The sequence below is a fragment of the Ambystoma mexicanum genome, chromosome 2q, assembly GCF_040938575.1.
Source record: "Ambystoma mexicanum isolate Mex_15411 chromosome 2q, UKY_AmexF1_1, whole genome shotgun sequence".
In the NCBI taxonomy this organism is placed as follows: Eukaryota; Metazoa; Chordata; class Amphibia; order Caudata; family Ambystomatidae; genus Ambystoma; species Ambystoma mexicanum.
The window spans coordinates 171,493,939-171,506,789 of record NC_090924.1 but is presented as its reverse complement, the minus strand read 5'-3'; the positions used below and the strand labels follow the sequence as shown (position 1 = coordinate 171,506,789).

The 12,851-nt window shown below is 46.3% G+C and overlaps 1 protein-coding gene across 3 annotated transcripts in view; it reads left to right on the top strand.

Moving 5' to 3' along the window:
• Nucleotides 1–12,851, top strand: part of ALS2CL (ALS2 C-terminal like) — a 757,501-nt gene that overhangs the window by 539,792 nt on the left and 204,858 nt on the right. For all 3 annotated transcript variants that reach the window (XM_069647086.1, XM_069647089.1, XM_069647088.1), the window contains 3 exons: nt 5,806–5,883; nt 7,706–7,836; nt 10,335–10,508. In XM_069647086.1, coding sequence (XP_069503187.1) covers nt 5,806–5,883; nt 7,706–7,836; nt 10,335–10,508 — 383 coding nt within the window. The remainder of the gene's footprint in view (nt 1–5,805; nt 5,884–7,705; nt 7,837–10,334; nt 10,509–12,851) is intronic.

Genomic DNA, 12,851 nt, shown 5'->3' with positions numbered 1-12,851 from the left:
ATATTGAAAAGCATGAAACATATTAACACTATTTAAATCAACCAGGAATGTGTTTGTCTATAAATGTCTAAGCCTCTTCCGGGATGGTGAAGAAGTATGTTTGATTGGAGTGTTCGATCCTAAGCTTGACGGGGAAGAGCATGGAGTACTTGACTCCTAAGTCTCGAAGTCTCTTTTTCACCGCAAGGAAGGTTTTACGCTCTTGTTGCACAGCCAGGAGTAATCCGGGTACAAGTGCACCCTCGCTGCCCCAAGGTGCAGCTCCCCTTTGGCCCTGGCCGCCCGGAGCAGGGCATCACGGTCACGGAAATTGAGGATTCTGGCTATGATGGGGCGGGGTGGGGCACCCGGCCTGGGCTTCGCGGTCAAGGAACGGTGAGCCCTCTCCACTGCAAATTGTGTCGAAAGCTTGGGGTTATCCAGGAGTGTTAAAAGGGTACATTCCACGTAATCCTCCATGGACTCTTTAATGTTGTCCTCCGGTATACCAACAATGTGGAGGTTATTCCGCCTGGAGCAGGATTCGAGGTCATCATTTTTCTTTTCAACCATAGAGACCCGGCTGGTCAGGGTGGTCACAGCGGCGCATAAGGAAACCAGGTCGTCCTCCGTGGTGCCAACCCTTGTCTCGATCTCGGCAACCCTACTGTCTGTCCTTTCAATATGGGCCTTTATGGACGAGATGGTCCCATTCATATCGTCTAACTTAGTGTGCAGCGTAGTGAAGCCCTCTCGCATGTACTCCAGCATTTTCTGCGAGTCATCAGAGGTTGAGGGCGCCAAGGTGGACGGTGCCTCCTCCGGAGGGTCCATTAGCGGCTTGGAGGGAGTCTTAGTGAACATATTTAGTGAACTTTGCTTCTTGCTAGACCCAGCTCCCTTAGTCATGGTGATAGGCCACGTCTGGCGACCGGGGCTCAGTATAGTTGTAGCGGGAGGCCCTCCGATCGCAGCCCCGCCGAGTGCCCAGGGGGGAAGGGCAGCAAGGTGTGGAAAGCGGTTGACGAGGCAGGGGGGAACTCCAGGGGTCCCCCACTAGAGCACACTGAGCCAGACGGCAATGCCACGGGGACTGGAGGGGTAAACCAGACGTGATGTTGCCACTGGATCGTTAGATCGGTGATGTGACGTAAGAGGACACCGCGCAGGTTACTGGCTCGAGGGTGGGCCATCCAGGGTGAGGCACTCCAGCCTCTGCGGGGAGGCTGAGGGAGGTAAACTAGGTGCCAACGCGGGTACCCACCCTTAGGTCATGAGGCATGGAGCGTATGTGCAGTTAGCACAGGAGTGGGGTGGCGAGTGGGCACACGGGTATAGGCCAGTATAGTTGAGGTGACAGGAGGCCCTGGAAGCAGAGCTGCAAGTCAAGGTGTTCCTTATTTGAGAACAATGGGGGCACAACCGTAGGAGGTTTAGTGTAGCTGTTACGCTGCGAGAAGGCGAGGAAACAATGTTCCCATGTCAAGCGGGAAGGTGTTCAGCAGTGATTACTGGTAGGCAGCAGGTGCGGGTCCGAGTGCACTGGGAAGCACACAGAGGGTGCAAATGTCACCGTGGTTGGTGAGGTCCCCACACCAGCCCAGGAGTGTCGCAGCGTAGACAAGAGGCGTGGGGAAAACCAATTGTCCATGGTGAAGTAGTGGGGCCGGGGGCAGTGTGTCCTGCGGTGGGCCGCTCAGTCGGAGCACGGGTTCAGCAGTTGTTCAAGTTAGGGACCCGCAGCCAGGGATCCAGGAAAAACGGGCACCTGCAGGAGGGATCAATGACACAGTGTGGGCAAGAGGATCCGGAGAGAGGCGCCAAGGGCTCCTCGTGGGGAGCAGCACCAGCGCCAGCTCCTCAGCCACGCCCGCCCGTGCACTCCAAAGCAGTAGAGTGATCGCAGCAGTAGCGGGAAGGAGGTTGGCAGGCCATACCTCGGTACACAGATGGTGCAGTCAGCGGGGGGGTGGATGGAGCACAGAGTAGGCAAGCAGGCTTGTTGTCTGTAGCTATGAGGTTAAGAGGCAGCGTTTAGTACACCATTCGTGGTGTACTGTAAGGCATGAGGCAACAGCGTGTAGCCGAGGGCCCTATCAGTTGCAGGTGGCAGTGGACGCGGGAAGGCAGACCCAATGCGCGGGGATCCGACAGCGCAGGGAAGGGCCCGGGGCCACCTCCAGGCTCGCCGCATGGGGACCCCAAGTCAACAAGTGGCGCCGGTGGTGCGGGACCGACAGCCAAGGTCGGATGCTGATTCTGGATGCGAGGAGGTGAAGAGCAGCCGCCGGTGAGCACGCGGAGCCCAGGAGCCAAGCAAGTCGGGCCGTCCTCCACTCCCGCATGCCCCCCTACCTTGTTGTGGCTATGGTCAGTGGTCTGTAGGTGGGGGGCAGCAGAGGGCAGCAGAGGGCGGCAGGATGTGGTGCGGCGTCGCCCATGTCCCCGGTAGCGTCTCCGCCCTCCGTGGCGCGAGACGGGCAGCGGGAGGGATCTGGGCTCAGCGCCAACAGAGCACGCAGAAAGGGGCTCCCGCAGGGTGCAGCAGGGTCAGCAGGGTCCTCTTGGAGGGGTACAGGCACCCGTAGAAGTGATGTAGGGCGGCCCGCCGGCCGGGAGAGCCAGGCTGCCGAGGAGGACTGCAGCGCCCCTCCCCCACAGCAGGCCGCAGCACCACGCACCACGCACTCGGGTGAAGGGAAAGCTGCAGGCGCCGGAGCAGCGACACGGCCCGAGGTGAGCCCCCGCAGTCCCGCTTCAGTCGCAGGGCCGCCGCGCAGTCCTCGAAGCGCGGTGGAAGATGAAACCTCTCAGGGTTGCAGCGGAGAGGCTTAAAGGTGGGCCCCGCCGATATGGAGCAGAGTAGATGCCGTTAGCCGGTGTTTAATAAGTTTGTAGTGCTCTTCCCGTCCGGAGCTCCACCAGCAGCCGGCCATCTTGTTTCGGTACAACAGCGCCCCCCACAGATTTCTTTCTTGATCTTATCTGTAATTTGTTCATATAAATTGGACTTTACCTGGAACTATTTAGTATTAGACTGAGTTCAAGTTATTTGTAAAACATCTGCCATGGCTAAACTGGGCTCTCTGCATTTTCAGCTGTGCAAGAGGGCTCATTTTAGTGGCCATCGTTTTTAAATGTTCCTACATTAAACAACCATCCCTTCCAAGAACAGGCTATCTGCTCTTTAGTCAGGGAGATGTGTGATGCGGAAATGTTATTGAAACATGTCTGGGGTAATTATCTGAGACGTATTTGATGTGTAATACAATTGTGCTAATTGTACAATATTATGTTATGTTAGTCTACCACAACAGAGGATTAGGCCACAAGATCAAAATCATTAACACTTCCTGCTACAGCACAGTGTCAGGTTGCATATCATGTATAATTCCAGATATGTATATGTGGTGTGTACACACAGACACACACTCTCATAGTACAGATTACTGTTATGGAAAGCATGCATGTGTTTTGCAGCACCTCATTAGAGCAGGCTACTTGTAGGATATGATTTATCTTGAGGTATTACGGCATCAATCGTATTACATTCCACTTCCTCTGATATCCGAATTGTAATGATACCAAAAGTATAAGCTACAAAATACAATATGTTGCCTGTCAGGCTGTATATTTTTTACTATAAGCATCCTATTCCATTGTATTTGTGTCATAAAATGATCCCAGAAAAGTATCATTCAATGCTTATACCCAGGCATCTGATATATAATCATTCAAAACATACGCAATTAATCATCCTACTGTGAAAGTGAGTAATGTTCAACTTCCACTTACATAAACACTTTGGAGCAAACCCTCACCCTATCTTGGCAGGCACTGGAAGCTACAAACCTCAAACAACAGGCAAAGAAACCCACAAGCATTCAGGTAGTCCAGCTCACCATAATAATTACGGCACTCTGACACTCCCGACTATGGAATATTTTTTCTTCAGAGCTCTGTCTGATGCCGTCCCTCATGCTGTAGAAAAGGCACACCTTTTCAAGTCACGTCAAGCATGAGGGCAGAGGCGTTGCTACGGAGGGCTGGGGGGCTTTTGGTTGTAGCCCCGGATAGAAGCTCAGGGGCTGCAACCAAAAGGCTATAGCTAGCCCCGAGTCCCACCAATCCCGACATTAGTTTAGCCCCTGATCTTTTCCAGACCTAGCAACACCACTGCATGAGGGCCTACATTCACTGAGGTCTTGCTCCAACTGAAACCAGAATATGCATTTCTCACACGAACACAACCCCTTCACACTCCGGAGATAACGTATAACCATATGAACTGGATGGGATCCAGTCCGCATTTCCCAAGCAATTCTTAGCTGAAGATAGCAAGAACCCAAAGGCATGCCTCCCGCCGCCCATAAGAACGCTTGCAAATGTATACAACATGCCCTCTTCTGCAATGTGTATGCCGGCTTGTATGTGCTGGTCCTACATACACTCGGTTGACGTCTGTATGTTTTTCCTTCGCTGTCCTGTACGTTCAAGCTGAAAGGCATCAAAACAAGCCAGCAGCATCTTTCGCTCTATGCAGACTCCCCAATAGAATAGAATAAGGAACTAATAAAGGGATGTGCGTATTGCTCTTATCGGCTTCTTGTCAAAGCCTACGGTATCTTGAAGAATATTTCTCCACATCTAGCACATTCTAGTCCTGTTTTTTCACTCCGATGCAACGTCCTGCAGGACAGGTAATTGCACTTTTCTTCAAGGCTGCATCTGAGTCTTGTGCTGCATGCACTTCTATCCGTTGTTAACATATTGCCACTGGGGAGATCAACCTATTGCCACTGGGGAGATCAACCGTGGAAGTACCAAGTACCTCTTTGCAACGAGTACAAATTACAATAGATTTTTTTATTTAGATGTAAAAGAGGCAAAACGGAAGTTGTATGCCTTCAATTGTGCCGTTGGGGTGTTCCTTGTTGTCTACGGCTGTGGGTCAGGGACGTCATTTAGGGGTCGCCAGAGGTCACAACTTGTTTTTTTTTTTTTTGTAATGTAAGCTCATGGGCTATGGCCAGCACCATGTGGCCCTTTAGTTCTGGAGTGGCTGGCTTTCTTGTTCAAGCCCCTTAAAAAAAAGAAGAAAAGGAGTGACATAAGTCTAACACTTGCAGCACTGACCCTAAATAAGAAAGATTAGAAATACCAAATAATGTGTCTTTCTGGAATTCTATACAATAATTGCTAGACTCATTAAAGGTTTATTTCAGGCACACTTCAGGGGGTGAGTCACTGATTTAGTCTGTTCTTAAATGCCTCAACTCAGCCTTTCATCCTTCTGAGGTCGACAAATGAGTACCAACACATGTTGGGTGATATTGGGTGTATATTTTTTCTATATAAAACGCTTAAGCGTAAGTGCTATATAATAACACATCATTATCATTTGGTCATGGACGTCTGCTTGCATTCACAGTAATTTGGTAATATGGGCCTATATACACTGATCTTAACGATACATGTGGCGATCCATTCTTGTATGAAATGTAGATCACATTATAGCAATATCGTTACTATCTGTTTTGTAGTGTACAATGCTATGTGATAGCACTTCCTGTTTTGTCAACGGCTGAAAGGTCACGTTCCATCGCATCCCGTGATATCACTTCAGTGTGGGGTCAAATGACATCACTTCCTGTGATGTCACCAGGGGTCAAGAGTCATGTGATGTCACTTCCGCTACCCCTGGCATTTTGGTGAAATGACGTCCCTGCTGTGGGTTTGTTCACTCTTTGAGTTTGTAAATTGAAGTGAATGAGTGAGCGATACTTGAATATTGTTTTGTTTAATAACGTAGTCTTCCATTTCTAGGGCCCCGGGGTTCTCCTCTCTGAAGATGACTCCCTCTATGAAGGCGAGTTTACTGAAGAGATGCACATGGTTGGCAAGGTGAGTAATGATATTTGTTAGCTATATTTGTTTTGGCAGTTTTTGCAATTTTTCTGATCAGTAGATATTGTGGAAAGAACAATAAGATGGATTCCGTTAATATTAAAAATCAAAGGACGCAAAACCATTAAATATACTTTTTCAAAACAGATTCTTACTATTCTCTCCCCATGACACAGCCCAACCGTTCCCCATTTTTACAACTCTATCCTCCCCATTCCTTAATTTTACTGTATTATGTACTTCTATATACTTAATATTTGCTAGATATTCAAGCAATATGATCCCTAAAAGGAATAACCGGCATGTGTTTGCCTTGATGAGTTGACGAGGCAAATAAGCTTTTAAATGTGTTTTTTTTTTAAAATAGGAAAGGTTGGGTTGCTGCCCAAGGTCAATAGGCAGCCACAATTTAGCTCTAAGCACTACCAAAGGTGAATCTATGTGATCACTGCGCCACCCGTAATTGCGCCAACAAAAGTGTCTACACCAATGACAGTACGGCACAGTGATCAAATAGATCACGTTGCCCACATCCCTGGCCCGCATTTCCCTACCTCTGACCCCACTTACCTTTACGGTGGCACATTTCTGTGTGACCCGCCAACTCCCCACTATCCCTGCAGCGTCAGTTCCTCCCACTTACATGGGTCGGAGCTGACGCCGCAGGGTATTTTCTAAGTTAATTTTTTTAAACTTCTTTGTATCCCGCTTACCACAATGGTACACAGGGGACACCCCTGACTCCTGTTACTGCGCCCAAGGAGAGCGGGGGACACCCCTGCAACCCCTGCTCTGCTTGGGCGCAGTAATGGGAGTCAGCAAAAAGTAATGTACCAAAGTCACTAACTACTTAGTCGCAGTTACGTGGTCGACATTTTGGTATATTTCCCCAAAGATCTTCTGCATATCTTGATCTTCTTAAACTTAGGCATTGTCATACCCTTATTAATAAGCCTTTTCTGGAGGATTGTAATGTTACATCTGGTGTAGTGTGCATAAAGTAATTCTTCATAATCAGCAGTGTGAAAGAGGAAATCCACTTATGCATGTCTTGAATAACACATGGTGGAAGACAAACAACCAATGGAACTCATGCAGGTTGAAGGAATATGTCAATACTTCAGTTTGTCCCAGCTGCTGCAATTTGAATGCACTGGAATAGTTATATCAATTTCTTTTGGGCATGCTCAAATCAGCAATTTTTTTCCGCAACCAAGTATAGGGACCGATGTTGCATGTTCCGCTTCCTCCATTGAAGGCTTTAGGAAATAGAACAACCTAATGAAAATGTCATAGGTTCATGCCGACATGATTGGTTCAAAGGTAACACTCAAGGTCTTAACAGCATACAGCTTCCAACGCTCTCGAAATTCTTATAGAACCTGGATAACAACATAATAGTATTTTGAACCACTGATTATGCGCTGTGTTTTAAAAAGGTGCATCTCAGCAGGTGGCATTCATCCAGGATTAAATTTCATTGCTGATGAGCAATCATATTTTTGGCTCCGGGTAATGTACTGCACCAGATCGAACGCGGCACCGGTTAATGCTGTCTAGCCGCTCTCCTGGTAGGAGATGGCAAATATCTTTGAGCTCCACCACTAAGATGCCAGCAGCCAGGATCAAATAGACCAGCAAAACAGGGAGGCTCTCAGAGGATAATGGTTTGCTGAAACCAGAGTCAGAGGTAGAGGATGAGAATGTACAGGCATGCTTCACTTTTACGCACTGATCATGTTTAGTTTATAATTGTAGATACTGTGATGTCTGACACTGTATACAATGTATTGATGGTCACCTTTATTTTCTTTTTTAGGGAAAGCTTACCTTTCAGAATGGTTTTACACTAGTGGGAACATTCAGCAAGAATTCTGAAATTGGCCTCCAAACTCAGGGAGTGCTGAATACAGCGAGGAACCGAGAGGATTACAAGACAACGCGGCAAATGTGAGCAATATGCATATGCTACTCCTGTTTTTCTTTCACTATGTTGCACAATTGTTGTGGGCAGTGCCACAAAGGGGTAGTGTACCTGCCTTTCTTCCACCCTAATCTTCAGACCAATAGTCACAACAAAAGATATATAGGGCATAACAGGTATGCAGGGGTCTGACCCTTCGTGCCACATACACTGCCCATGCGATGTGCTCTGACCATGGGCAGCGCATTCTATAAACTGGGCCTTTGCTATAGCGCTGCTTCCTGTGAAGTTGGTCTCTGTGATGCAAATGCAACTTTTCAATTGCGGCAATTGCAAGCTAAGAGAATTTTAAAAAAATATGTTTTTACTTCAATTTTTACTCCCTAATAAATCCTTTCACTCCAAAATCCCACAACAGGTAGTAAAATACTCTTACCCCAAATTCTTATTTAGAGCCCTGGTTATGGGTAAGCCTGGATGCTATTGCTCTTTCCACTTGTAAGGCATTTTGATAATTAGTAATGTCAGAGGTATTTTGGAGGTGGAGTTGTATTTTATTTAAGTTTTGTTTATTTATGTTTTCTTCCATATCGATAAACAACTTTAGGGCATAAGGGGCGACAGAGGACAGGGAGAAACATTCCCTCTTCTCCAGACTAGTCTCCCAACCAGGTATGAGATCCCATCCGACACATAATAGCTATACTATCATCCACTTACCACCCACCCTTTCACAACATATCATCAGAAAACAGAGCCCAGAGACAACACCCTTACAAACGCAACGAACCCCAAGCCGCCCCGACACCTAACCCCGCCAAACCATGTCTCAGCCATTAAACTCAAGACAATATTCCACCTTACCCTCTCTTCCACTGCTGCCTGCCAAATCTGCTGTAAGGGCTAGGAAGGCGCCCTCCTCAGAGAGGACTCACAATGGCGTGGAAGCGCTCTACCACTGAGCAGACACTGTGCTGGAACAATATCTTCCTATTGCATTCAAGATCAAATTGCAGCAATGCAGTTGTGTTGCCACGTTTTTGTACTGCACCAAATCACCACCCTAGTAGGTTTGTCTGAAAACAGGTGTTCTGTGTCCCCTCCAGGGCTTTCCAGAGCGTAGTGTGTGAATATAGGGAAAAGGGGGTGGTGTAGAGGGAAAGGGAAAGAGGGTACCAAATAAAGGACAAACAAAGTAAGACAAACTAATGAGATAAAGAGGAGATGGGTAGTGATTGTCACCGCGAAGATGTGTGTAACTCCAATGAGCAGAGAATGTGAACAAATAGTGTGGAACGTGAGAAATACATTCCAGCCTACCTGTGGCTAAACGAGAACCTCCAAGAGGGTATCTTAATACAAGCGATTATAAATCATAGTGTATGGCTGAAGGTTGAATTTGAGATGTGCTCAAACAATCTCCTGAACAGTGGAGGCTTATGTTGTCTGAGAGGGCATTTCATGTCTCGAGCAAAATGAACCCCACCATAGTAATTCTGGACTGCTAAGCAAGAGGGCTTAGAGAGACCCAGTCCAGAATTGGTTCTGTGGTAGGTGGTGAAACTTCCAGGAAGCTGTGCAAGCCGTGGCACCCTCATAAAATGTAATGTTTTTATCTCATCGACTTGTGTGGCTCTTGTGGGTGCCAATGTGATATATTACATTGAATAGAGAACACCTAAAATAGGTGTTTGCTTGTTTAGCCATAGTGGTCTAACAGCACCAAGGCTTTTCCAGAGAGTGGCAAATAGTGCTCCCGCCAGCGGTATCCAAACCTTGGTCTGTGAGAGAATAGAAAAACATAGTAACTGGAAACCTCGGTCTAGCATATCTCTGTGGCCAACCGGAATGGCTGCACCACTTGCTTTGGTCCCTAATATATAAACTGTCAAGACTCTCTTTAATAACATGCTATCTTTCATACTCCAGAGCAACCCTTTCAAAAAAGGAGTCTAGAAGTCATAAAACAAATTAAATACTAACTCAGGTTTGGTGAAGCCACTGCGTCTTTAAGCGTGTGGCTTGGCTACAGCAAGGAATGCCACATTGGCCTCACTAGAAAATAAATCAAGACACTTCGACAGAGGTGAAGCAGGTGAAGGGAATTGACAGCACTGAATTCCCTGCTAACTTGTATTGCAAGATTTTGACCAGGAGCTACTTTAGCGGGGTGAGAAGGTAAAACGTGTTTTAATAATGCATCTCATTGGGGTAATAAGCTCCCTAATGCCTGTGTCGAGGAATGGCAGGAATCAGCCATGTGCATTCGGACTGCAAATCCCACCTCACCTTTGGAAATGTTGGTTAAGACTGATGGAAGTTAGTCCAATTCATCTGGACAGGCAAAGGTTTCAAACCGCAATAGTGTAAGTCATGCTGCGTAGTAAGCAATATTCTCAGACATGTGAAATGGGCTGCGTATAGTGGTCCCTTTTCAAGCTGATTTGATCCACCATGACATGTTGAACAGCATAAATATTTGAGTGGACTTCTATTGTTTCTATTGTTTCTATTGTTTTAACAGACAGCTGGGTGCAGATGAAATCCCCGTGGAGATGAGATGGCAGGGAATCTATGACCAGTTTCAGAGGTTCATCAATTCTGGTTGCAAAGAAGGCACAGAGGAGTTCTACCTGGGGTTCCACGTCCAGACTAGCAAAGAACTGCGTAAATCTCAGGAGTACCTCTTCTGTCAAAGGTAGTGATTATAACTGTGTAGTAAATGGCTTCTGTTTCATCCTCATTACAACACTAACATGGTGCCAGGCTAGTTTAGCGCATACCTTATAATTGATAAAACACTGAAACAACTGCAATGCACTCCCTGAAACAAAAGTGGGCTAGCATGTAGAGAAACTATTAAGAGTTGGTCAAATGTTGTGTAGGCCAAATAACACATTAAATGTGCCACAAGTTGTTTGGATGTGGATATTGGTAGACTCATTGCAATGCATGGAGTGGTATCAACACAGGCACTCCCCTGCATCACTCTCCTTGGCCCTGCAAAGCACACTGTCACTCTTACCACATGCCGATCTTCCCATTACTCTATATAGGCATGGGTGTGAAAGTGTTGCAGCCTGGGATAGTGGGAAATTGGTATTTTCTATTGTTGTTTGAGAAACTCCATTTCAAGTATGCGCTCCTCAACTGCATGTTTATGTATTAACCCCCAGCAACTATTTCCATTTGAGAAGGCTTGCCTCAAAGGTTCATCCATTAAGATGCCAAATTGCAGTTGCTTCCCATCATTCACACCAATTTCAGCTGGCGAGCTGGCATTCGTACTTCAAGGAGGTTGAGGTGGTGTCTCCTCTAAAGGATCCCCCTCTTCCTAGGCTGATGACTGTTTAGTCACCTTGAAAGGACCTGCACGCCAGCCCCTAATAATCCCTTCCTTTAGTTTGGGTTAGTACATCAAGAAATAAACCAGCCGCAGATCTTCTAACCTATTAATAATGCTTAATCCGTCAATATAAAGACAAAGAACAATCTACACCATCTGTGGCAAGTGTTTCTACTGGATTCTGAACAGTCCAGATACTGCTCTGCATTGTATCTGGCCTTCACAGCATTGTCTCCTTTGCATATAGGCAGCGTTTTACACAATCAACTATTCTGATCTATTACATTACATGCAGCGGGACGGTTTATCTAGCAGATGCTTAAACCGGTGGATCGGACCCAGACAGTGTCACTGCCTCCATCTCCTTCCACCTCACTGACCTTGGACTGGATTTTTTTTAGGGTTTCTCTACATCCCCAATTCCCTTAAACATGCTTTTATGTCCCTAGTCTATGTCATTTTATACTCTATTGCCCACTTTTTGACAAACTCGGACAGTACTCAGATGCTACCTTACCTAGATTGGGATCTGGAGTCCCCAGCAAAGACACTGCATTCTTGTTTGTGGAGAAAGTCCTATTTATTCATGTTAAATCTGGCAAGACATAGATAATTGCATAATTACAATGATTGGAAATTGAGCTGCAACTTCTTCTCTTGGTATTTTGTCCTCAGTGCAAATTTGTCACTCCAACTGTGCTGTAGCACCTTGAGGCGTCTTTTGTGATAGATGGAATTACAATAATGGTCACAAACCAAATAACCTCACAGACTCAAGGAATATGGCAAAGTACTATTTTATTTTCAGTTTAATAAAGCAGGGAGAACTGACATATCTACTTATAGAACATTTAAGAATGAGGGCTTCATTGGATACCCTTTGTCTGTAGGGCATGCCTTGAACTGTCTCTAAATGCATACATTAATGACTATAGCAGACAAAAGAACAGTGGATTTGCTATTGCAACATTGTGTGTTAGGTTGCCCCCCAACCCCACTGATTGGTTGGCATACTATCCCAACCGTGGACTTTTGTCTCCTTAGCAGCATGTAAGTGAAATGTAATGAAATGTTTGAATCCCATCAGACTACTCCCCATTTTCCCAATTTGTCCATCATCTCTCATCAGTAGGCCACAAGCCAAAGTCTTCAGTGTGTAGTTTAACCTTGTTGCTGCTCACTGTCCTGAAACATTCATGGGAGTGTGAGCACACAACTATCTTAACTTGAGGCTCTAATGAATAGTCTTTGTTTTCGACTTCTCAGTCACATGTCAAGAGACCACGAATTTGTCCATTTCAACCTTCCATTTACTGCTATTTGATTTAATTATGCAAGGTGCTGTTGCTCCTTTTGGCCTCTAGATACTTGCTCACTCTATCTCATATGAACTTTGTGTACTTTTAATTGACCAGCAGTTTGTTTCTCACAGATGTTTTCGTATTCCTTAATCAATGAAGAATGTCCCACATTCAGAGCGTATCCACATACTCCCTGTGTGTTCTGCGCTTATCCCTCATAATAGCATACTCGATCTGGGCCAACCTTCACTCATCGTCGGGTCTGCTCTGCTCATGAGGCTGGTTTTCAATGTCTCCTTACTCTTACACCTCTGCCTGTGTATGAGGTAGCTTGGTTAAATTCAACCTGAGCCGTTGTCCATTTTCCTAATATGGCCATCCTTGCCACCTTACA